The following is a 26,589-nucleotide window of genomic DNA, read 5'->3' as shown; positions in this document are numbered from 1 at the left end:
GAATTGTAAGGTAAATTTTATTTTGGATATTATGGGCTGAATTACTTTTCTAAGATATTGAAATTTACATTACAGCAGCTGTGGATGCTCCCACTTCCTCTATGTTTGCCAAGAGACACAGACTGTAGATTGAAGATGATTGATAACATTTTAGGGATTTCTATTGCCCTGCAATTTCCCCTTTCAGTAGAGGCATGGGAGTTGCTAATGGATTCAGTACAGATGAAATTTAACTGTTATAACCATACAGGTAGTATGAAATAATTCAACAACAGAGAAAAATCAACAAAGACTCAATACTCCAGTGACAAATACTGGAAGTGTAGTTTTACCAGAATGTACTAGACACAAAGACATCTAGGAGATGGGACATGATCCAGTCCACTGCAAGTACTGTGAGCATGGTTTTGTCTCATCCACAGGTGCGGAAGCAGTGCAAGAGACCAGTCAAGTGAATAGTAGGGTGCAGCTTCGGTGCCTGCTTCCCTATTGTTATCCACTTTCTCTTGTCAACAGTTTAAGTGGCTAATGATTTGGAGCATAGTAATTTGTGTTGGAGTCAAAGAGAGGCATGAATGAGGGTGAGGCAACACCCATTCATCCTAACTAAGGATGGGGAGCTCTACTTACTTTCTGCACATGGGTGCTGCACCTACCCTGGACTGGAGTGTGCCCTTAAAACCCTGCATTGAGCTTCTTCTTGTGCAAATTAATAATTTCTATTTTGGTAATTGATCTTAGTTGCTCTATTGTTATATCTACATATGTTGTGAGTTCACATGAATTCACATTAAGTGCTATAACTTTAGAAGAGAAAATAGAAATAAACCTGATCAGACAATTGAACTAGTAAAGAAAACTGTGTTCTGAATTTTTTAGTTAAACATTAGGACTTAACTTCTTCTTCTTTTTCTTCTTTTGCAGCTGCAGACCTGGTCACCCTAAGGAAAGGTGCAGACCATTTCTACTTCTGAAAAAGCCCTCAGCACACATGGATTTTAGTTCTGTTCTACAGTCTGGATTCACAGAACATTTCAAATACAGGGGATCCATCCCTATATTGTGTTGTTAATATTATATTGCCAAACCCAATATTCCATAAGCTTTTGCTATTAATACTTTTAGTATTTTGTCTTTTTGCTTTTTAAGAAACTATGCTGCCAAGTTTACTTGTATAGGCATCACAGGTGCCTTTCATAACCACCTTTGTTAAGGATCTGAAATAATGAGAAACACAGGAACTACTGCAGAATGTGTTGGCAGTTCTATGCAAATCATACCTCACCATCCTACACTTAGTATACATTGAATGAATATAGAAATAAAGTGTATATGCTGGTGAGCAATTAAAAGACCCATTCATTGAGCAGGAGTAGGAAGAGACCAATGCTCAGCTAAGAAAAATGCAAAGCATAGTAAAACTGAGCAGTGTTATTATCACAGAAGCATTACTATGTGATCCAGCAAGGACAGAGAATCTACAGCTCTAATCACATGAACAATGACTGATGGGAGCTATACCTGCGAGGCCACAGGTTCCCCACTCCAGTGAAACGGCCCTGATCCTTGCAAGTATAACAGTTAACTCTTGTAACAAAACCACCATATTCTGTGGGGAAGGAACAGAATGCATTGTTGACTCTATCTTCCACAGTCACCAAATACCTACACAGAGAAGTTGCTGGGATTGGCTTGCTAAACTAGTCAACAAGGTAGTGATCACATGTAATGGTTATTAATATAGCTTCAGAATTAACATACCACTGATTGCAGCATAGAAGAAAGCAATTAATGCCACACAAATCTTTACATCCAGACTAATTAGACCATGGATAAGAAGTCTAGTGCCGTACAGAAAGACACAGGATGAGATGCTAGATCAGTCCAAATTGGAGAACATCTTTGCTCTGTGGCTGTTTGGTGATCCCAGGGAACGTCGATGAAGAACCTTCTTTAATGAATATTCCTATGATTGCCTGAAAGGTTAATACAATACTGGAAAAGGAAGACTGATGTCATTTAACTGAAGCTAACCTGGATGCATTAAATTTTTCATGAGTAGTAAAAGATGAAGATAATTTGGGTAAAAAGGGAACACTACAATTCAGCATCACAGCCTTTATAGAGGCTGCAACTTTGTTTTGTATATTTAAAAAAAACTGGACAAGTATACAACATAGTCCCAAAAATCAAGACTAAGGGCAGTGATATAGATATTGCTACATCAAATTCCTCTCCTTTGCCTTAAAATGAAACCATGACACCTTGGGAATACACTGAAAACATGATTACTCTTATTTCAGTTTTGACAAACAGGTCTTCAAAATCTTCTGTCTGCCAGCTTCTTTTCCTCTTTCCTGTTGTGGGCCCTGGAACCAGCCCCAAGCCTGGGATGCACAGAAGAACAAGTGAAAGTGTCAGAGGTCTGGACAAAGGCTGCACTTTGAAAAGAGGCTTGCAGTGATGGCTGCATCCTCTTTGGCATGAAAGAGTCCAGTTTCCCTTGCCATGAAAATACATGAAAGAAGCATCACCAGTTATGTTATATTAAGGTGGACCAAGTAATAAAAGGAGAAGTGTTGTGGGCAGAATGAAGGAGGAAAGCCAACCTCTGGAATAAGAAGAATTAGAAATATGGAGTTGGTTATTCTTAGGACCTTCTGACTGAATCTTCTTTTGCTCTGATTCCTAGAAAGAGAGAAGGAGAAACTGTCAAATTAATGCTTGGATGCATCTCATTGAAGTCTTCTTAAGTCCTGTACATACTGGCCATGGGGGTGAAGTTGGGGCATAGCATCCTCATAATGCATGCCTAGCTCTGCCCCCAGGACACTCTGATACTCTGTGCTGCTCCACATGGCGCACAGCATCATGGTGCTCCTCTGGCACTGTGTCCATTTGACACAGTGCTGAAGAAGTGCCATATAGCCACAGCACTTTTTGCGGCTCTGTTTTGTGCCCTCGAAAGGCTGGATCAGGGCCGTGACGTGAGGTTGCCATGGCCCCAATCCGGCTAGGAAAGAGGTGCCATCTTGCCACACCTTAGGGGCTGTATGTACAGCCCCTTACACTGTAAGGTGTCTCTCCTTTGCAGATGTTTCTTGTTTCACATTCAAAGGCCTCTCTCATATCAAAGGTAACAGTTCCTTGGGAAGCTAGGGATGTGAAAATCTGCTCCCTTTATTTTCATTGTGTTTCTTAAAATCCCACCAAGATTCTTGTCCTATCCAAATTATATACTGGGTAGTGATGAGCCTTTTCTACCTCTTCTTGCATGGATTTTCATTCTGTTTTGGTACACACCTTTCTTAATGCATGTATTTTATTACAGACTTTCTGCACTGACCAAAGCACATGTGCAAATACATTTTCAAACATACATATTTATAGCCATGCATATTTGCATACTTATAATTTTAAAAAAACCTCATGGCTCCTTCTTATGATGGAAAACCAGAGGATATATGAGCATTTTCATTAATAGTCTCACACACCACAAATTGGATATGGTCTAAAAGTGAATTTATTTTCTATTCCTCTATTGAACTTTCACTCATAAGAGAATACATCTAAATGACAATTGATTTAATGCTAAATCATTTGTATATTACATAACATTAATTATATTTTGAATGTTTCTGATCTATTTCATACCCAATACATTTTTGCAGTAAAAACTGTACTGGTGCCATCTCCCTGGATGTTTAGGGAAGGTGTAAACTGCAGCTGCTCCTGAACATCTGTATACACCTGGTATGGACTCATCTGGGACTGGATTGCACTTTCTGCAATGTAGAAAACACAGAAGAGATTATGTGAGGATCTGAAGCTATATTTACAATCAAGGTACAATTTCTGTGCTCTGGGAAGGCACTGGCCTTTCTGCTGCAAATGTGCTCAGCTGGAGAAACCATAAAATATCTCTGTTGCCTCTGGATCCCTGACAGGGCTCTGATCAGAAATAAGCAGACATTTTCTGTTCTGCTTCAGCTCTGTAGTCTTCTGCAATGATGAAATGATCTATTGCTAGGGATAGCTAGGCTAGAACTCCTGCATCTACATTTAATAGTAGTGTAACATGGTCTAGTGGTTTGAGCTTTGGACTATGATTCCAGAGACCATGGTTCAAATCCCTGCTAAAGAATCTCTCAGTCTCAGATTAAGACAAAGGCAAACGTCCTCTGAACAAATATTGCCAAGAAAATCCTGCAATAGGTCCTCCTTTGCGTTAGCATAAGTGGAAAATGACCTGAAGGCACACAGTACCTTCTTCTACACAACTGTTAAAAGTGAGCACAGGAGACATGTTCTCTTATTTGTTGGAGGAGCAATAATTGACAATTAATGCACCATCAACTTACTCTTGATGAACAAGATGTTTATACCCTATTCTAATGCAAACTGTCACTAGGCTGAAAACCCCAAGATTAGGCTAGGGCTGTTTTCCCCCCATGAGGTGGCATCATCTGCCTGGGACATAAAGCAGCCAATGTTTGCAGGGCTCTCTATAAATCCTTCCTGCTCCACTTCCAAAGGGGAAAAGAGTACTTAAGAGCAGTGACCACATCTTAACTGTATGGGCACAATAAACCTCTCGCCAAATAAAATCAAACAAATGAAAAGGTGAGACATTAAATATTTAAGAAGTTTGGTTCTTTATTTAAGTTCCTCATAAAATACTGTCTTTTACGTTCATAAAATATTTAAATCTTAATAAGGCTTAAGATTATAAGAGATGCACTGACAATGACAGATAAGGAGGAAGTCTTGGACACAGCTCTAACCCACATCTAATGTTCTTTCTCTCTCATTCTGAGGGATCAAGAGGGTCACTGTTATACTGTTCAGCTAGTTGGCACAATAAAAACTGTCAATTCTGTAGTGTTTAATTAATAATATATAAGTACAAGTAAAAACTTGGTAAATTGGAGCAAAGGTTCATTTAGTAACTGATAGTCATGCGGCCAGTGCCTACATTAAGGATAGCTTTTCACGCTCCCAAGCCTTTCCCTATTGGGGAGAGGATGTGTGCCAGATAAAGTACATCACTGGTTAGAGATAACAGCAAAACTCCCCACTCCTCCACACAGCACTGGCCTTGCCAACTGGGAATGTGTAAATGGTGCAGAGTTCCCTCACATTTAGTTCACCCATTGTGGAGGGAAAGAAGAACCTCTCCTCTGGAAGTGTGAACTGGGGAAGATGTCTCACTTTGCTAGAAGCCTCTGATGTTTGTTCTTTAACATCTGGTGTACAGCCTCTGAATGTGGAGGTTTCACTTAGCTTATACAGAAGTTTGCAGATCTGTCCTTGGCAAAATTTCTGCATTATTTTTTAAAAGCAATAACCTAGTGGCCATCACCACTTTCCTGCTATTTTGAACTCCTAGATAGAAAACAAAATAGAAATCTAATGTACAGATGAAGCCAGTTTTTGGACCACAACTCTCAGAGCCCACCAGCACCCAAGATCACTGATGGCTACTGGATTCTGCGAGTGGTAGCCCCCTCCGCTAATAACATTTCCATATTCTGCATTGTACAGAGAAGTACATTTTTGTTTGCCCTGAATCAGTTGCCAGTTGTGAATTGGAGTTCTTGGTGGGTTTTTGAATTCTAATTTTATATTTTATCTATATGTTATTATAGCTAGCTCCTTGAATGCTATTTTTCAGGAAAGTGTTATATAAATTTAATAATGTATGACTATTGTAATTATTATAATACTATCTGTTTGTATTTATTATAATCGTTGTAATGAAGGTAGAAAATATATTTAACTATTTGTTGTTATTATTAACAAATTAATAAAATTTATAATGAACTAATAAATAATATGAGATTGAGTGGGATAGTAAGCTAGATGAACCTAGTAGTCTGACAGTTGGTATAAGACAGTCTCCTATGCCCATGTGCACCTACTTAGACATCTGTTGTCAGCAAATGATCCAAGGATTTCATCACAGTCCTCCTTCTCATTTCCGCTGTTCTCGCAGGAGCACCAGAGAGTGACATTGGCAGTGGAATTGTTGATGTAATTGGGGGTCATGAGTGTACCTATTTCAAGTTTCAGAAAGACAGTCACAGTTTGGCCATGTACAAATCCAAGCAGATTAGAGACAGAACCACCAGATTATGTATACTTGTCATGAACATAATGTCTGTAATCTGGCAAATAATTCAGAGAATCAAAATCTTTTAAAAAAAATTATCAGTACAAATTGTGTCTCAAGATTAGGGAGGGAGAAAAAACTCTGAAAAATACTCTTTCATTCATTTCTTGATCGCTACCTGTAAATGCCTTGCCAGCGTAAGCCCTATTCTGGACATGGTGCACAACCTGACAGTTGCCCCAGGATGGACTTCTGCTGCTGCTGTGTATTGTTATGGACATCTCACTGCTTGTCTGTGAGAAGAAAAAGGTGGGTGCTCTCCATACAAAAGTGCACCTTCCTGTCCACCTCTCCCATGCAGAATGCAATAAAACCAGCCATTTCTCCATGATCTGAATACCACCCCCGCTCCCTCACTGCCTCACTAGTACAGGACAGCAGCAGGGGGCCCTTTTGGGTTTGTCAACTTCTGGGCAGCAGGAGAACAAGAGCCTGCATGGGCAGAGTAATGCATACATGTAGGATCTCAATCCCTGTCTCTTTATTCCAAGCTAGAATGATTTTAAAACCAGGAGACGAAGCAGAATTAATTTCTATGTGCATGCTTAATTATTTGGACTGTTCATTCTGACTGAAAAAGTTATCTTTGCACATAATGAACAGAGGCCTACATTCAGCCCTGTATTCTTCATTCAGTGCAGTTATTCATACTTCATCACACATACTCCATCCTTCCTTTGACTTTGCAAAGCCATGATAGGGGCTTAACAGACGAGCAGCTCCATGCTGCCCCTTTTAGCCCCACATCGTTACCGCAGCCACCAAATGGCGCAGCAATGATGCACTCCCTCCCGGGAGCAAAAAAAAGCTACCTAAAGCATCTTCTTGGAAGGGGCATGATTAATACATGCGCATGCCCCAATTGCGTCACTTCCTGCCAGCGCCATTTGGGCACTACCCAACACTTGCACCATCATGGCACCACCCATGGAGGCTGCTGGGCATCTAAATGCTCAGCCTCATCTAGCCCTAGTTCGCAGTGAGGACACTGCAAACTGCCTGTCTGTACTGGACCTTAGACTCTTAAGCATCACATTCATTTTTTGTATACTGCAGACACTGGCCAATTCAATGCCATGCTCTCAAAGAGTCCTCCATATGATGTTGGGCATCATGACCATCAACATCTGCTTGAACCAGGTGTGGGAATCACATGGCCCTCCAGATGTTGCTGAACTGCAGTTCTGACCATTCCTCCTCACTGGTGATACTGACTTGGGCTGCTGGGAATTATCATAGAATCACAGATTTGGAAGAGGCCACAAGGGCCATCCAGGCCAACCCCCTGCCACTCAAGAAGACACAACCAAAGTTGCAGTCCAACAAGGAGGACTGCACAATTCACACCCATGGATTAGATTATCCCATCTATGGACACTCCAAACACAATACTGGTATGGACACACCACAAATGTGTAACAGGTGATTAGTTAGAAGGAGAAATTAAAAGATAAATTACAGCTAAAAATATGACTGTTTTTCCAATTTCACAGTGAATGTCAAAATGGAAAAGTACCCAGATGCACAGCTGTCCATTGGAGGTAGACAAGCCAAGTCTTTATCAGTGGATGGACTTTGGGTGTTTTCTACAACATGATTAAAAGCTACAGCTAGAGACATTCATCAACCCTTACCCCTTCCTGTATCACACACCTTATGTAAGAGCACATCTGATAAATTTCTTGTTGGATAGGTCTACTTGGCATGACCTACATAAATCCCACCACCACCACCATTACATTGGGCTCAGCACATACCAATCATCCCCATATATGACTCTAGGCATACAGCATGATTGTGGCGATGAAAACAGCCATCTGAGGATGTGCCTGAAGGCTTGCATTGTTCTTGGAAGTCAGCCAGCCGGGATCTGGGAGAAGACAACCAGTATCAGAACATGAGCCCCTTTTCTCTTCCCAGAGCAACCCTTTTAGGGATCTGACCTGTAATCCAAGTAGATAAACTAAAGCCACTTTGTACGCAGAAAACAACCACAGTCATAGCACCTCTCCTCAGAGGAATATATGTGATAGAAACAGGCAACTGATGACCCATGGTCAGGATGTGGCCTCTGGCCCCTATTTGTCCTACCCAAATGCCCCAAATTATACAAAACAAGATATCCCACCATTTACTTTTACATCTCATCTGCCTTTGTAATGTGTAAATGCATACAATCAGCTCATACAATCCAAATGTGTCCATGCAATTCCTACGCCTACATGGTGTCCAATTTTATTAATGGACCTGATCAACATGATGCTTCTGGTAATTTGCTTTTCAAAAAGATTGCATTTTAATATAAAGTTTTAATTTGATCCTGTACTATATAAATTGGCACACTGGATGGGAGATTCTGGATGCTCTAATAACTCCTCCAAGTTCTGATTATATACAAAAAGTAATCTATCCAACTCTGACACATTGTTAGAAATTCCTTTGCACACCATCAGGTCAGTTTCTTCCCTTATTTCATCACATTACCACTCTGAACACACCAAATCTCTTCTAATTTCAGAATTTAATCAGGGTTTTGCCTGGTTAGTACTTGGATGGGAGACCAGCAGAAAACATTAGGGACTTCTGGATAGGTTTAAGCGAGATTCCTCCCTGAAATCCTGGGGAAAATTGACAATACTGGCCTGTGGAACTACAGTCTGACTCAATATAAGGTGGCTTCTTATCATCCTAGGTGTAGGTCATGGCAAACTACCTACTGCATGATATAAAGTGTGTGATATCAGCCATCTCAACGCATTTAGTGAGAGACTTACCTGCAGATATTGTCCTTCCGGCAGGAGTCCAGCAGGAGGAGGCAGTTTGGTTTGCTGCTGCTCTGGAAAGAGCACTCAGGGACAATGGTGTTCCACCGTCGCTCTCCACAAACGTCATCTTGACAAGGACAGAAGAGTAGTGGCTTGGTGAAATCCACACTGACCTTCTGAAAGAAGTGCCTCAGACCTCGATGGCATCTGCGCTGGTCACAGGTGTATTCTGTGCTGCAGATCTGGGCATAGGCTGAGCGGAGGCGCATGCACTTGTGGTCCAGATGGCAAATATTAGCAGCTTCCAGGCAAATGTTTGTGCTATCCCCAAATATACGAGAACCTATAAAGCCACAAAAACACAAGTAGAATATAGCAAATGCCATCATAGTGAAGATTAAAAGCTCAATCAAGTAACCTCTAGCAGCTTTTCACAAGTCAGAGCTATTCTCTTCCACTTTACTTCCATGTCCCTTTGAATTGTTGTTTGTTCCTGTTTCAGATACTTGATTGAAAGCCTGGGGTAAATATCCCTATCCTTACCCCTACCCCACCCCTACCCCCCACTGCAATATTTCTTAGACTATCTGGAAGAAAGCAAGTTCAAGGAGGCTTAGTAGCTTCGCCGGTGAGCTAAACAAAAGCTGTCTAGATTAAAATTTACAGTCCCAATAAAACAGACTAATGGATAGAACACAATATGGATTTGTAATTGTTACCCTGCTTTAATTCCAATGAGCATGTGACAATGATAAAGAAAGAAAATCTCTTGTATCCCAATAAATTAAGTTAACAGACTAGTCACTAAAACTGATTAGCTTCAGGATAAATCAGGGGTGGGTGGCTGCCTGGGGTTGGGAGGTTACATTAGTCCCCAGCAGCACTCTGGAGGGCCACCCTGCTGCCAAACACATCCTGTTGTTTTCTCCCCTGAATCCTTTTTCCAAAACAAATTCTGGAGGCTCAAAACACATACACACATACTAGGGGATCTGGGAAGGCCAATTTCACTATGTTTCTGGGGGCACGTTCCCATTATGCTCTAAAGTGAATTGCTGATCGGTTTATAGGACCGTTGTTTCCATTTGAAACTGGTTCTGATCCTACTTTGAGCAATTTCTGTCATGATAAAGTGGGGCAAACGCAAAAAAAAATGGGGTTTTGCAGTTTTGGAATAGATTCTGAAGCATGTTCAGCAAGTGGGAATGTCAGATCTGAATCGCATCATCCTGGAAGGAGGGACTAATGGTAGAGGGGTGTTTACCATCCCTTCTCAATTTTTGGTAGATCCACCCTTCCTCCCCCCCCCCCCCACAAGTGCTTCCTTTGCGCTTGTGGTGTGACCTATGGGCACATGATTTTTTTTAAAAAATAAAATTGATAGAAGATTTTATTAACTGATTTTGCAACTACTTGCAATCAGTGAAGCAGGTAGTTGCAAAACCAATCAATCAAATCTTCTATCAATTTTTAATAATTTTAATAAAATTTTAATAAAATTTAAGAAAATTGATAGAAGATTTGATTCACTGGTTTTGCAACTACTTGCCTCACTGATTGCAAGTAGTTGCAAAACTACTGAATCGCATCTTCTATCAATTTTTTTTTAAAAACAAAACTATATAATAGTTCACAAGCTGGGCTACCCGGGCTGCCACTTACATCACTGATGATGCACAGATGACATGTATTTTTAAGTGGTGCAAACTAGTGGGGATGACAATCGTGCCAAAAAAGAAGTGATTACAAGATGATAAATAATAAATAAATAAATAAATAAAACTTTTATTTTTATCCCGCTTTTCTGTAATAAAACAAAGCAGCTAACAACAAGTTAAAACATTCATATACAATATTATATCACAAAATCCTCTCCTTACAAAAGAATTAAGCATAATCCAGTTAAAATATTAAAATATCTATTAATAGTGAACATAACATGACTGGTGTGGCAACCTAATACATGGAGTGAGAGGGCAATCATTCTATGAGCAGCCAATCATTCTATGGCTGCTTTCAGAGTGGGAATGACAGATCTTTTGGAATCGATTTACCAACATGGAACAAAGGCGAATCGCACACCGGTTTAAATGTAAGCAGGAATGAGCCCTGGGACTGTTTTAAGCCCAGGAGAGGCTGCTATTTAACAAGGAAGTAAACTGGAACTCAGTTTCTGGTTTACTTCCTTTTTTAGCATAGGCATCTCCTGGTCCTAAAAGAGCTTTGGGAGGGGGATGTGGAAAAATTGTCCCCCACAGAGTGGTGTATTCCCAAAAATGTTTTTGGAAAGACTGGGGAGAGTCTTGGTCTGTGTGTGCTGGAGCTGATTGTCATCCTTGGCTGCACCTTCCACACCCCTGCGGTAGATGATGATTTGTTATTCTTTCTGAAAGAATTAAATCATACCCTTTTGGTTAATTCCTTAACCCAGCTCCTTTTCTTTGCTATGTTCCTATTTGAGCAGTGGGGATCATGGGATCAGTTTGTGATCTCCTGTGTTGGTACACACACTCTTCTTGGTTCCCTACATTTGTCCCTTGCCATTCTCATATCCATGTCCTTTAGTCTAGATTTAAAAATATAACTACCTATAAGACAATTCACTCTCCTTACAAAAATTCAGTCTTGAACATACCACCTAATGAAAAGAAAGGAATCTAAAAGAAAGGAAGACAAATACACAATGACTTGTCACAAGTTCTACCTGAGGCCAAGGAAGCCAGCTTGTTGTATTTAATCTTTGAAGACTCTTCATCTGCTATATCCTCATAGGGTGACATCTCCAAATGAAAGTCAGCTGTGCAGGATTTAAAAGAAAATACATTATTGTCTGTTGTGGGTATTTGAAACATGGGCATGAAAGAGGCAGTTTTAAAGATTGGATTGCTTTCTCTCATTCCAACTGAATATGAAGGGGGGGGGATTTCTTTACCGAGCAACATCTGATGAGGTACAAGAAAGCTTATGCCGAATAAAACCTATCTTTACATTTGCCACAAGACATTTTTTCAGTTCTGCTTTATTTGCTCCCCAATGTTATCTCTACTATGCTAAGGATGTTAATCTTATGTGGAGGATTCCCAAGCAACATTATTGTCAAAGTTAAGATTTCTAAGATTTCCAAAAGCTGAATTTTCTAGACTCTAGATACTGAAGCAAAAAATTATGTGATTTTGCAAAACAGCTCACATCATTGGCAAATTTCGCAAGAGAGATTGTCAAAGACAAATTATAATTTTATTTATATTAATTTTTTTTTGCTGAACTTGGATGATGTTTTAGCAAACACTCTTAATTTACAATACAGTTTTAGCAAGATTTCTTCATTTATTCCTAGCTACGCCATTCATGATAAGAGAAGGGCCAGCATGGTAAGCAGGGTATTAATGTTGTTGTTTTGTGGGCCTTCAAGTTGTTTTCAACCTATAGTGGCCATAAAGCAAGCCTATCATGGGTTTTCTTCTATGATTTGTTCAGAGGGGGTTTGCCTTTGCCTTTCTCTGATGTCAAGCCCAGTGGGCTTCCATGGCCGAGCAGGAATTCAAACCCTAGTCTCTGGAGTCTTAATCCAACACTAAAACCATTACACCATGCTGGCTGCCAAGCAAGAGATGCTTTAGACCTAACTCCAACACTAAAATAAACCTCCAATTACTGCAATCAAAATGCACAAATTATCCAGATTTATTATTTTGTACACACACACACACACTATATGCAATTTGTATGTCAGAAACTGGGCTTCTATAAAGCAGAAGCTTTCCTGAGGGGGCAGCGAAGGAAAGTCCAGCCTGCATTGCACACCAGCGTTTTGTAATTGCATCATTAAGCTTTGACACTGCTCATTTCAGCATTACTGTAATAACCACAATGGGTTCTTCCCAAAATCGAAGGATAAGAAAACCCCAACTCATTTGAAGCCTCAAAGCCCTTCTTTATTTGAGCATTTCTAGTGGTTTGCAAGCTATCTAGCTACTTCTCTTCTTCAGTACAGTAGTTTCTCTTCCTCAGTAGTCATCATAAGCAGAACATGTAGCAGCCTTCTTCTACATCATGTCATTTCCTTCCAGCTAGAGCAGTGGGAGACAGCAAAGTGGTGACTGCTCCATCATCTTGGCTTTGGAATCCTGCTTCTTTCCCTTCCTCAACTGGTCATACACATAAATTGGTCACTGTGTAAGTTCAAAGACTGGCACCTGAGTCTTCATGCCTTCCTCTTCCCTTCCTACCCCCCCCCCCCCTTTGTGCCCTTTAGGTTACATGCCTGTAGACAGGAAATGTTGTATTTTAATGTACCACACTCAATAAATTTTGATGTTTTATAGATTATTAATAATACAATTAGTGACCCAGCATGATCTAGTGATATGAGCACTGGAGTAGCACTCTGGAGACCAGGGTTTGAATCCAGGCTCATCCATGTAAACCTACTAGGTGATCTTGGGCAAGTCACACTGTCTCAGGAGATTATCACATTAGGGATGGGGCATCATTGTGCCATCCCTGTCCTATCCTTCCTGCCCAGTTGCAGGAAGGACTTTCACAAATGACCTGCACTTGACCCAGTAGAGAAGAACACATGAAAGTGAGCATGCAAATCACTTTCACACGCAAGCGCGCTGAACCTGTCATTCAGCCACTCGGGAAATGTGAGTGAAAGTGATAGCACAAATCACTTTCACATGAAAGCGGGCTGAAAAGCACTTTCAGCCGTCGTTTCCAGGCCTTTGTAATAAAGGAAGAACACATTACTGCAACAACAACAACAACAACAACAATAATAATAATAATAATAAATTTTATTTGTATACCGCTTTTCCATAGATCAAAGAGGTTTACAGACCATATAAAAACCATTAAAAACATCTCATAAAAATAGATAAAAATAGATAAAATCCACTAATACAAATTATACAAAATCTGAACACAATCATTCAACAGAGTAAGGCAGAGAATCGATGGGAATGGGAATACACAGCTTCATTTTACAGGGGGGAAGGCTTGACAAAAGAGGAAGGTTTTGAGCCTCTTTTTAAATGTTACCAGGGAGGTCACAAGACGGAGCTCCTCGGGGAGACCATTCCAAATTTGTGGGGCCGCCATTGAATAGGCCATCCAGGATGTAGAAACATGTTTGGAAGATGGAATTTCCAACAAGTTCTTCCCGGACGTCCTGAGTGTGTGGGGCGGATTATATGGGGAGATGCGGTCCCTCAAGTAACTCGGGCCCAAGCCATATAGGGCTTTATAGGTAATAACCAACACCTTGTATTGTGCTCGGAAGCAAATAGGCAGCCAGTGGAGATCTTTCAGAATAGGTGTTATATGGTCAAACCCGGATGCACCGGTGACCGGCCAAAGGTAATGATATCTGGAAGCTGCTGTCCGAAACATCTGGAAGGCCAATGGATGCCTATTCCTGGAGCCGTGTAAGACAGTAGCTTTTTGCTTTTGGCAATGGGTTGAAAGATTCCCTTCTCCCTGAATTCTGGGTATTGTTTTGGGGAGGGGCTCTCATTACTATTCCTTTCCTTCTCCTGTTACTGATTGTATAAAATGTGGGGTGACTGAAAAGTTTGTTACCTGGGATCAAAGTAGAATGAACAGTCCAGTAGATTCGCAGACACCGCTCCTCCTGTTTCCCTGTGCGCCGGTGACATTTGCATTCATGAAAATAACTGTTTCTAATAAAGGTTTCAGCCTCTTGGCATCTATCCTTCACTCCATGGTGCAGAAAGAAGGAACTGCTCTTAGCAATGGATTGGGAACAGTTTTGCAGGATCAGATAGGTGGCATTGCACACAGGGTCAGTCATACAAAGGTTCTCAGCAGTTATGCAGTTGTTTGACTGTTCAAGGGACAAAACAAGGCCTCCTGTTCGAATAGAGATAATGTGTTAGCATTATATACTGTATATGAATACACACACACACACACACACCACAATCACCTTTTTGTTTCACAGTCCAGGTTTCCAAGGGAGCATTTACAATCTTATTCTTTTTTCTTTATTTTCAGAATTAATCTGGAATGTTTATTGTACCTTGATATCATTATCACAATCACTAACGTGAATTCGAAGCACCATTTACTTAATTTCAAAAGCACAACATCTGGTGGGAACGAGTTTCATTACTGGAATGCAGTAATAGAGAGGTATAACCCTTTTAAGAGAAATAGACCAAACAGGAAAGGAGTAGGAATAGCATTATATGTCAGTGATATTTACACCAGTGAAGAGATCCAGGACATCAGTCCTGGAAGCCAGGTGGAGCGTATCTGGATAAAAATTAAAGGGAAGGGAAACAATGGCGATGTTATTGTGGGAGTCTTCTACAGACCCTCAAGTCAGATGGAGGAATTGGATGATGCCTTTCTAGACCAGATGACTACACACTCAGAAAGGAGAGATGTAGTAGTGATGGGGGACTTCAACTATCCTGATATTTGCTAGATGTCAAACTCAGCCAAATCCTCAAGGTCCAGCTTTGCTTCAAAAACAATTTCATGGTCCAAAAGGTGGAAGAGAAAACAAGAGGATCAGCTATTTTAGATCTGATCCTAACCAACAAGGATGACTTGGTTAATGGGGTGCAAGTGGTGGGATCCTTAGGTAAGAGTGATCATGTTCTCCTGAAGTTTATTATACAATAGAAAGGAGAAGCCAGGCATAGTCAGACACGCATTCTAGACTTTAGGAGAGCTGATTTCAGTAAACTTAAGAGAAATACTGGGGGTGATCCCATGCTCAGGAACACTAAAAGAGAAGGCAGTTCAAGATGGATGGGAGTTTCTCAAAAGGGAGATACTGAAGGCACAATTTCAAACAGTTCTAATGAGGAAGAAAAATGGGAGGTGTCTCAAGAAACCAGGATGGATGACGAAGGAACTTTCAACTGAGCTAAGTTTAAACAGAACACGTATCAGAAATGGAAAAAGGGGAAATCACCAAAGAGAAATTCAAACAAATAGCAAGCATGCATAGGAATAAAGTCAAAAAAGCTAAAGTGCAGAATGAATTCAGGCTTGTTAAAGAGGTTAAGAAGAATAAAAAGGGCTTTGGGGGTATGTCCGCAGCAAAAAGAAGAAGGAGGAAATGGTAGGGCCACTGAACAGAGAAGATGGCAAAATGCTAACAGGGGACAGAGAAAAGGCAGAATTACTCAACACCTTCTTTGCCTTTGTGTTCTCAGAAAAGGCAAATGGTACTCAACCTGAGGAAAATGGAGCAGAGGACAGAATAGGGGAAATTCTGCAAAGAATAAGTAAAGAGATAGTACAGGAATCCCTGGTTAATCTAAAGGAATATAAGTCTCCAGGACCAGATGAACTACATCCAAGAGTATTAAAAGAACTGGCAAATGTAATATCGGAGCCATTGGCAATCATATTTGAGAACTCCTGGAGAACAGGAGAAGTCCCAGCAGACTGGAGGAGGGCAAACGTTGTCCCCCATCTTCAAAAAGGGGGAAAAGAGGATTCCAACAATTATCGTCCAGTTAGTCTGACATCGATACCAGGAAAGATTCTAGAGCAGATCATTAAACAGAGAGTCTGTGAACATCTAGAAGGCAATTCCATAATCACAAAAAGTCAACATGGGTTTCAGAGAACCAAGTCTTTCTTTGATAAAATTACCAGCTTGTTAAATGAAGGGAATGCTGTGGATATAGTATATCTTGATTTCAGTAAGGTCTTTGACAAGGTTTCTCATGACATTCTTGCAAACATGCTTGTAAAATGTGGGCTGGACAAAGTAACTGTTACATGCATTTGTAATTGGTTGACCGGCCGAACCTAAAGGGTGCTCAACAATGGCTCCTTTTCATTCTGGAGGGAAGTGACCAGTGGGGTCCCACAGGGCTCTGTCCTGGGCCCAGTGCTATTCAACATCTTTTTCAGTGACATGGATGATAGAATTGGGGGCATACTCATCAAATGTGCAGATGACACCAAATTAGGAGGAATAGCTAATACCCCAGAGGACAGGATCAAAATTCGAAATGACCTGAATAAACTGGAAAGCTGGGCCAAAGCTAACAAAATGATATTCAACAGGGAGAAATGTAAGTTACTGCACTTAGGGCTTAAAAATGAAATGCATAGATATAGGATGGGGGGCACTTGGCTTAAGGAGACTACGTAGACCACAAATTGAATATGAGTCAACAGTGTGATGCAGCAGCTAAAAAGGCCAATGCAATTTTAGGCTGCATCAATAGAGGTATAATGTCTAGATCAAGGAATGTAATAGTGCCATTCTATTCTGCTTTGTTCAGGCCCCACCTGGAATATTGTGTCCAGTTCTGGGCACCAAAATTCAAAAAGGACATTGAGAAACTGGAGCGTGTCCAAGGGAAGGTGACTAAAATGGTGAAGAGTCTGGAAACCATGTCATATGAGGAACAACTTAAGAAGCTGGGGATGTTTAGCCTGGAGAAGAGAAGGTTAAGAGGTGATATAGCCCTGTTTAAATATTTGAAGGGATGTCATATTGAGGAGGGAGCAAGCTTGTTTTCTGCTGCTCCAGAGACTAGGATTCGGAACAATGGATGCAATCTCCAGGAAAAGAAATTCCACCTCAACATTAGGAAGAACTTCCTGACAGTAAGGGCTGTTCGACAGTGGAACACACTCCCTCAGAGTATGGTGGAGTCTCCTTCCTTGGAGGTCTTTAAACAGAGGCTGGATGGCCATCTGTCGGGTATGCTATGATTGAGAGTCCCTGCATGGCAGGGGGTTGGACTGGATGGCCCTAGTGGTCTCTTCCAACTCTATGATTCTATGAAAATTAATTTACATCTAAATATATAAACAAGCAGCCAATCAATATACATCCTCATCCACAATAAAGTAGAAACAAAAGACTGCAGGAACTATAGGAACACAGCATTAATTTCCCGTGCTAGCAAATTCTGCAACATAGATTCCAATCATACATGGAGAGATAAATCCTAGAGGTGCACCATGGTTCAGGAAAGGAAGAGACGCTAGGGATCACATTACAAACATATGATGGCTAATGGAAGGAACTAAAGAATTCCAAAAGAAAATTAATATGTGGTTTATAGACTATAGCAAAGCCTTTGACTGCATAGATTGCGGAAAGCTAGAAGATGCACTTAAAGAAATGTGAGTTCCACTACATTTGATAGTCTTGATGAGGAATCTGTACTTAGGACAAGAAGCTACTTTTGGAACAGAACATGGAGGAAAAGAATGGTTTCCAACTAACAAAGGGGTCAGACAAGGCTGTATGCTATCACCCTGTTTGTTCAACCTGTATGCAGAAAATCTCATAAGGAGAGCAGGTTTAGACTCAGAAGAAGGAGGAGTAAGATAGGCAGAAGGAATATCAACAATCTGAAATATGCAGATGATATCATAATACCAGCAGAAAACATCATAAACTTGGAACAATTGATAAGGAAAGTTAAAGAAGAAAGTGCAAATGTAGGCTTACTGCTGAACATAAAGAAAACAAAAATATAGTAATGACTATGTAGGATCTATATAAATTCAACCTAGATGTCGAGGAAATCAAAATAGTTGACCATTTCCCATACCACAGATCAAATATTGACCAAAATGGTGACTGCAGTCAAGAAATCAGAAGAAGACTAGTCATGGGAAGGACAGCTATGAACAAACTAGGTAAGATCCTAAAATGAAATATACAACTGAACACTAGTTAGAATCATCCAATCCATTGTATTCCCAATCACCATGTACAGATGTGAAAGCTGGATAGTGTTACTGAGTATGGATTTATATAAAATTTTGGGTGCCATGCGATCTGAAGCCATGACCCCTGACTGACCCCACAGCAAGCAACCATTAACCTAAAGGCGAGCAGATCATGTAGACAGCAGCCTTGCAAAGGCATGGTCTCAAGATTTGAAATTTTCCAGAGGAAGTTTTGGGAGTTGCTAGACCAGATTTGCAGAGACCCATTCACAGAGGACAATAGCTATGGCTCCCTCCCTCCTTAATGAGTCAGTGATTAACTTAACGGCTCAACCATCAAGGTAGCTGCTCTCCTAAAAGGTGTCAGACCTCTTGCATTGTACAACCATTGCGTAGATTTCAGTTTAGACAAAGATAAGCAATCAGAGCCTTTGTCCACCAGGCTGCAATCGCCTGAGGATACGTTTAGCAGTATATAAGGACCCCACTTTTCACCCTTCAGTGGGCTTGTTGAGCTTCCAGTTCCGAGCCTGAGTTCCTAGAGCATCTTGCTCTGCTGAAATCACTTGAGCGAAGCCAAGTTCACTGTCACTGGGCCTCTAAGTTAGCTTTGCCCGCCGCAACTCAGCTCTTAAGCCACCTCGACCGCTCTTTCCTTTTCCCCTTCCCGCAGCCATGATCCACTATCCATCCTACCTCTCATCCGGTTCCTTGGAGAAGGCGTCTAAGGTAAATATTCCCAACTGTGCCTCTCTCTCTTCCTTCCTTTACTCCCTGAACTCACCCCTCCCGCTATAGCATTGAATGTGTGTGTGCATGTGTGATCCCTTTTGTTGTGTGGTTTTAATAAATGTTCATATTTTAATTGCACCTCATTGGCATTCTAGTCTCTTTCTCTTTGGGGTTGGACTAGGCGACCTCTGGTATACACACAGGGACACGATCCTGTGCATGCGTTGTTAGGACATGCCTCTCATAAATTTGAGCTAATTAAAATTCCCCAAATTCGATCCTTCCTAACAATAGTGAAGAAGGCAGACAGGAAGAAAATCAACTCATTTGAGATATAGTGCTGGGGGGGAAAGTGCTGAGGATGCCATGGATAGCCCAAAAGACAAACAAATGAGACCTAGAACAGATCAAACCCAAACTCCCCTGGAAGCCAAGATAACAAAACTGAGGCTGTTGAACTTTGGTCACATCATAAGAAGGCTTGACAATAATGCTAGGAAAGGTAGAAAGTAGTAGAAAGAGAGGCAGAGTGGACACCAGAGGTCGATCAGGGCCTGAGCAAAGCAGTGGTGGATAGGCGGGCTGGGAGATGTCTCATCCACCAGGTCACCATGAGTTGGGGTCAACTCAAAAGCAGTTAACAACAAGAAATATGCTTACTGTACTTTTACCCTGGAGTGCAACCCTGTACTTGAGATATGCCAACTGGGGGCCAATTGCATACATCAGAAGCCCCACTAGTTTGGCCTTCTTCCAATAATGCTGGGCCAGTGAAACTGACCTGGTGTGTGACACTGTCTATATGGCTATAATCTGACTGGCCAAAAAAACCCCACCCATCTCAGAACACATATACACTGTTCACATGACACAGGCACCGCAACATGGTAGTTTGCATGAGGCCAGCCTTCAGTCCTCTTTGGTTGCTGTATGCTTACTGTCAGTCCCAAGAACATCCCTAGATGCTGAGTTCATAGGCAGTACGCCTACAGATTTTAGCTGTGCTGTCTCCCAAAATGCCCCACTCTTGCCCTGATATCAACAGACGGCTACTGCCTCAAAGCTACAGCAGCAACTGTTTGAGTCTTTGCAACAGCTGGCACCTTTGTTATCTGGCATGTGTGAGAGCAATATGGCTTTGCTATGCAACCCTGGTTGTGGGACGCAGCCATGGCTGTCATTCCCAGTGTGTTGCAAGTGGAGAGGGAGTTGCATGACTGTCTAGCCATTATCAATAACAGAAAAGATAAGGTGGAGTGGCAGGGTGTAGCTCCCACTTGTCCACTGTGCTGAAAAGCAGAAAGATTTCCCATACACCTGAACCGTGTGTATGTGCCACTTCTTTTTCTGTATGTACCAAGATGGGAAGTTGTTTTCTGTGAGGAACTCAAGCTTGGAAATGTGTTTCTCAAGTGCTTGTGTGTGTGCTTTTGAGGACTAGGCCTCAGGAACCCATTAGCTGGGTCCACTGTGCTGTGCACCATCCTCTAATCTGTGGTGATCTCCTGGACATGCCTCTTCATCAGCCTATGAGTGGCATTGAAGTGTTGCTGCCACCATCATGTGACCAATAACCCTGATGGCAACGGACACTGCAACATAGCTCCTGTTATCATTAATTTGCATTTTTTTACAGAGTGGCACCTCTTTCGCTGCCCATTCTGGGCTTAACAACTGGAGGATTCATCAGACATTGTTGTCTCTCTTTCTCTGGTATAATAGGTGAGCTGGATTGCTTGGTTAACCTTTATTTAATCTCATTGCATTGTATGCAAGCATTCTTATTTATTCTGAATTAATTATTTAGGACTCTTGGCATTCTCAATTGCTCAGGTTTTGTCCACCCACACAGGAAAAAGAAAGAGAGAAAGAGTTCATTCTCACATTGCACTTGGCATTTTATGGTTAAAGCCCACAGATCTATAATCTCAGTATGTTTCATGTCAGAGACGTTTCTCAGTTGACCACAAACTCTTCCATGGGGCTGTATTTATTTATAACCTACCACATGGTATGGCCATGGCCTCTAGATGGCCAACAAAAATGTATATAGGGCACTGCATATTAGCTATGGCTTGTTGTAATCAGCCCTGTGAGAAGCAGACAGAAGGAAGAAAGGATAATGAATTGAAATGGCATAATATTAATGTAGGCATATAGCAAATCTATTACCACTAATAAGAGCTCTGATGAATCAGACCAAAATCCTGTTTCCAGTTCAGCATCCTGTTTCTTTCAATGGCTGATCTAATACTATTTAATACTGTTTCTGCTCTTATAGAGAGTCAGTGGTAGCATATAGATGCTACAATACATTTCACCACTAATTACTCAATAATAAGAATATAAATTATTCTTATTGTTTCTTACCTGCCTCTCCCCATAGACCGAGGCAGGGAACAACAACAATTAACAGGCAAACAACATCAGTTAAAAATGTATCAGTTAAAACACACATCAATTTAAAAGGACAAATAAGATTAAATTATATTAAAATAATCCACATTGTAAATTCATCATTTAAAATTCACAATTTAAAAATCATCTGGATAAGCCTGCCAGAAGGGACTGGTCTTCAGGGCTTTTTTAACATTCAGACAGCGTATTCAGCTGGCGAATCTCTTCCGGCAGCTCATTCCACATTCTAGGGGCAGCTGAAGAAAATGTCCTCTGGCTGACAGTTGTCAACCTCTAGTCCTGGTTGACTGGAGCAAATGTTTGCCAGAGGACTTGAGTGCATGGGGTGGATTATATGGAAGGAGGCAATCCTGTAGGCCCCCCTCGACCCAAACCATGTAGGTCTTTAAAGGTAATAACCAACACTTTATACCTTGCCCAGAAACTAACTGGCAGCCAGTGGACTGGATGTCCCAGTAATCAATCTGGCTGCTGTGTTTTGAACTAACAAGTTTCTGAATTTGGTACAGAGGTAGCCCAGTGTACAGAGCATTGCAAACATTCAGCCTTGAGGTTATCAGCACATGCACTACCATCTACCATTTAATAGTCTGCCTACAATGCCTACATAATGACCTCCTAAATTAGAGACAGCCTGCTTTAAAATGATCAGTTCCAGGGGAGAAATAGGAAAAGTGGGTCCTGCCTCTCTCGTGTCTTCATTGCAGGCTTCCCTTATGCCTCAGGTTGGCCACTGGGAGAAACAGGATGCTGAACTAAATACAAGACTTTGATCTGATCCATCAGAGTTCAGTAATTTCAGTCATAATGGAGGATAATTACCACTTATCTCAGTGTAAGTGGTCACACTCATGTATACCTGCCACTAGAAATGTTTCAGGAAGTGGACAGTAGTATATCTACCTATCAAATTTGTAGATGACACTAAATTAGGAGGGTTACTAATACCCCAGAGGACATGGATCAGAATTCAAAATGACTTTAACAGATTAGAAAGCTAGGCCAAAACTAACCAAGTGAATTCCAACAGGGAGAAATGTGGGACACTAAGGCAGTAAAAATGAAATACTGTACACAGATATGGGATGGGTGACACCTGGCTTGACAGCAGAACATGTGAAAAGGTTCTAGGAGTCTTAGTGGACCACAGGCTGAACATGAGTCAGCAACGTGATGCGGCCGCTAAGAAAGCCAATGCAATCCTAAACTGAAATATGGTGTTTAGACTGAGGGAAGAAATAGCACTACTCTGTTCTACTTTGGTCAGACTTCACCTGCCATATTGTGTCCAGTTCTGGGCACCACAATTCAAAAAGGATGTGGACAAGCTGGAGTATGTCCAGAGGAGGTGAAAGCATGTCTAAAATGTTGAAAGGTCTGGAAACCAGAGCAGGGTATGCTTAGACTGGGGAAGAGAAGGTTAAAAGGTGATATGATAGCCATAATTAAATGTTTGAAGGGATATCATATTGAGGATAGATCAAACTTGTTTTCTGCTGCCCCAGAGACTGGGGCACAGAACAATAGGTTCAAACTACAGGAAAAGAGATTCCATCTGAACATTAGGAAGAATTTCCTGACAGTAATAACTGTTTGACAGTGGAATATGCTGCCCTGGAAAGTGGTGGAGTCTCCTTCTTTGGAGGTTTTTAAACAGAGGCTGGATGGCCATCTATTGGGGATGCTTTGATTGTGAGTTCCTGCATGGCAGAATGGGGTTGGACGGGGTGGCCCTTAGTTGGCCTCTTCCAACTCTATGATTCTATGATTCTACCTAATTGTACCCTGTTCTACATTTTCTTTTCATATTCAGGTCCATGTGTGCAGTTAATGCACAAGATGGCCTGTAGAAGACCTATATTTAATGAAGTAAGCGTCAGCTCTGTGCACCCGTCTTCAAAAGCAAAGCCCATTGTGTTCTGGCAAATGCACACAGGCCTTCAGCCTCATATTTGTACTGCACATATCCCAAGAAAACACATGCCTTGTATTTCCCCAAATGTAGTTGCTAATATTATTTCAGACTGGAATGAATCATTTTTAAGTGTTGTTTGTACAGGGTAGAAAACAGAGGAGCGGTTTCCCATTTGACCTTCTCTCCTACAATCTATGCATCTGTCAATATTGTTAATGCAGAAAAGTCAACAGAAAAGATCCTTTTCAATCAATGTATGCTTTATGTTTAAATTGCAGGCACAAGGAAAACAAAAATCACCTTTAAGATATTTTTCACTTCCCTGGTTTATGTGATTTCAGAATACACCAGACGGAAATACTGTATGAGTTTAACTCTGGGATGGTTCTTTTGGGCTTTCTGGCAGCATGGATAACTTAAGTTTGCTCATCTCACCAAGGACCTGTTTAATATAGCGTTTTCCATCTGACAGATTGTCCTGGGAAACTCCCAAACAGAACAAGCGGGAGACAGCTCTTCCTAATGATTGACCTGACAAGGGTGAAAGGAGGCAAAGAGGAGTGACTGTAAGGCAAAGCCAGTCTAGCCAGCGTAGGCTAGCTATACAGCCCCAGACTGGCACAAGAGAACATAAACAGTCACCCATGGTGACACACCTCCTGTGTGAAAACTCTCTGAGTGGATGCCATGCTTCAGCACCCCAAAGTCTAACTAGAGCTGCATCCGCACTGAGGAAATAATCCAGTTTGACACTGCTTTCATTTGCCTTGGCTCAGTGCTAGGAAATTCTGGGAATGGTAGTTGCTTGTGGCACCAGAGCTTTACTTTACTTAGTCTGGAATAGCAGCAGGCAAAGCTTTGCTCTGGAGCCCCACCAACTAGCATTCCCAGAATTCCCTAGTATTGAGCCTGAGCGGTTAAAGCCGTGTTGAACCAGATTATTTCCACAGTGCGGATGAGGCCTTAGTAGCCTTACTTTGGGAAAACACCCTCCCAAAACATGTCTTTTTGCTTTTTGTTAGCAGGAAAGCTGCTGCTGAGCTGTTCTAGTCACTCCAGTCCGGAGATGGCTGCCCTTCCCTCGCCTGGAAATAGTTTCACAGGCACCTGCTGCTTGGAAAGTTCCTCCGAGGAGGATGGCACCTGCTGCTCCGGATGGAAAGCGAGAAGCAGCCCTGGCAGCTCCCGGGATCCCCTTCGGAAGCCGGGCGGCGGAGGGCAGGAAGGCTCCTCAGGAATGATCTTCCCCCTCCGTTCGCATGAAGCGCCTCCATCCATCCATCCATCCATCCATCCATCCCGCCATCCCTCCATTCACCCCTGCATCTGTCCTTCCTTCCTTCCTTCCTTCCTTCCATCCGTTCCTCCGTCCGTCCGTCCTCTTTTCCTTCCATCCATCCGTCCCATCCGTCCATCTCTCTCTCTCTCTCCTCCTTCCCTTCTTCCTCCGACAGCGGAGAACCCACCCGAAGCGCCGGAGAGGAGCCAACTGGGGATGATGGGTGGGCCAGCCTTTGGAGCGCGCAAGGCACCCGAAAGCGGGCGGTGATCCTCCGGGGCTGGAGGCAGCCCAGGGGAGAGCCCCTCTTCCCCCCCCAAGTCCTCTCTGTCTCGAAGGGGGCCGGAGGGGAAAGAAGCGCCGGGAGAGCGAGGGGGAGCCCCGGAGATGGAGAGGCGCCGCCGGAGGGGAACCAAGCCCTCCCCCCGTCCTCCTTCTTTGCAGGACCTGTCCTCCATCCCCAGCTTCTGTCCGGGAAGGGCCCGGGGACCACAGGCCCTCCTTTTCCAGGACGCGTCCTCCATTTCCGGCTTCCGTCCAGGAGGGATGCCAACTCAGCACAACTCAGAAGCACGGGTTTACATTTAGGATTAACGATTATCCCTATTATCACTGATGATGATGATGATGATGATGATGATGATGAATGTGTCCTGTGTTCAGGACAGGTGGGTCTCCCCTGTCGGGGAGAGAAGGAGGAGAGACAGAAGGGGAATAAAGATGATCATCCTAATAGCCTCTCCTTGAGCCAGGGCAGATACAGCGGTGTCAGATGATTGTTATTAATATTGTTAAGATTATTATTGGCAGAGGCGGGTAAGAAATAATTAATGATGATGATGATGATGATGATGGAGGAGGAGGAGGCCAAGGGAAAGCTACCAGCCCTGAGGCCGGGGGCTGTTTTGAGGGGGGCCACCTGCTGTGTGTCCTTTGAAAGTGAGGTGTCTTTGAAGGGAGGTTTGTGGCTGTCCCTCGCCTGGATCCGAGAAATGACTATTACTAGTCTTCCTTCCTTGCCCTCCTCCTCCTCCTCTGCTCCCGGATCGAGGCCAGGGAGGGAGACCAACAACCAAGGAACCTCCCTCCAAGCCCTGAAAGCCCCCTCCTGAGTTTCAAAGGGCCCGCGGTGGCGGCGCCGCCGGGGCTGGGAGCCTTCCTTTGGCCCGGTCCTCCCTCCGCCTCCCGTCCGGGACCAGTCCCCCCTTCGGACGCTCCTCCTGGGACCCCTGGGCCTCCCTCGCTGCCCCCGACGGGAAGCAGCCCCGCTCCCCCGGGAAGACTCAGACCCCTCCCTCCCTCCCTGCGGAGACCCCCTTCCCGAGACCCACCGGCTCTGGAGAGGAGGAAGAGCATCCCCAGCAGCAGCAGCAGCAGCAGGCGCGGGAGCCCCATGGCGGCGGCGGCGGAGGGCTGGCTGCTGTCTCAGGCTCACATGCTGGGCGGCGGCGGCGGGAAAGGCAGCCCTGGTCCCTGGGCACTCAGAGCGCTGCCTTAGTCGGCTGCCAGCCCACCTGCCGCCCCTCCAGCAGCAGCAGCCGCCGCCTCGTCCTCCTGCTCTGCTGCTGGGCGCCGGAGTGGGCGGCAGCAGGTGCGCGCGACCCCCGGAGAGGGAGAGGGA

At 42.8% G+C, this 26,589-nt stretch overlaps 1 protein-coding gene across 1 annotated transcript; it reads right to left on the bottom strand.

The window, feature by feature from the left end:
• GFRA3 (GDNF family receptor alpha 3) lies at nt 1-26,589 on the bottom strand. Its single transcript, XM_042451780.1, has 8 exons — nt 26,300-26,589; nt 14,521-14,811; nt 11,642-11,734; nt 8,947-9,280; nt 7,930-8,042; nt 5,922-6,056; nt 3,655-3,785; nt 1-2,688 (listed from the first exon to the last, which is right to left on the bottom strand). Exons 1-8 carry the CDS (start codon nt 26,361-26,363, stop codon nt 2,548-2,550), a joined length of 1,302 nt encoding a protein of 433 aa, XP_042307714.1. The 5' UTR covers nt 26,364-26,589; the 3' UTR covers nt 1-2,547.

The sequence above is a fragment of the Sceloporus undulatus genome, chromosome 2 (genome assembly GCF_019175285.1).
Source record: "Sceloporus undulatus isolate JIND9_A2432 ecotype Alabama chromosome 2, SceUnd_v1.1, whole genome shotgun sequence".
In the NCBI taxonomy this organism is placed as follows: Eukaryota; Metazoa; Chordata; class Lepidosauria; order Squamata; family Phrynosomatidae; genus Sceloporus; species Sceloporus undulatus.
The sequence above is the reverse complement of the archived record's forward strand: the minus strand, read 5'-3'. Positions and strand labels throughout refer to the sequence as shown.

Excerpts from the sequence above, each read along its gene's own strand:
- GFRA3 (XM_042451780.1), bottom strand. The coding sequence starts at position 26,363 with ATGGGGCTCCCGCGCCTGCTGCTGCTGCTGCTGCTGGGGATGCTCTTC. Across the intron at positions 14,812-26,299 it reads CTTCCTCCTCTCCAGAGCCG|GAGGCCTTGTTTTGTCCCTT; the intron begins GTGGGTCTCGGG and ends CTATTCGAACAG. Across the intron at positions 11,735-14,520 it reads TCATTCTACTTTGATCCCAG|CTGACTTTCATTTGGAGATG; the intron begins GTAACAAACTTT and ends AATCCTGCACAG.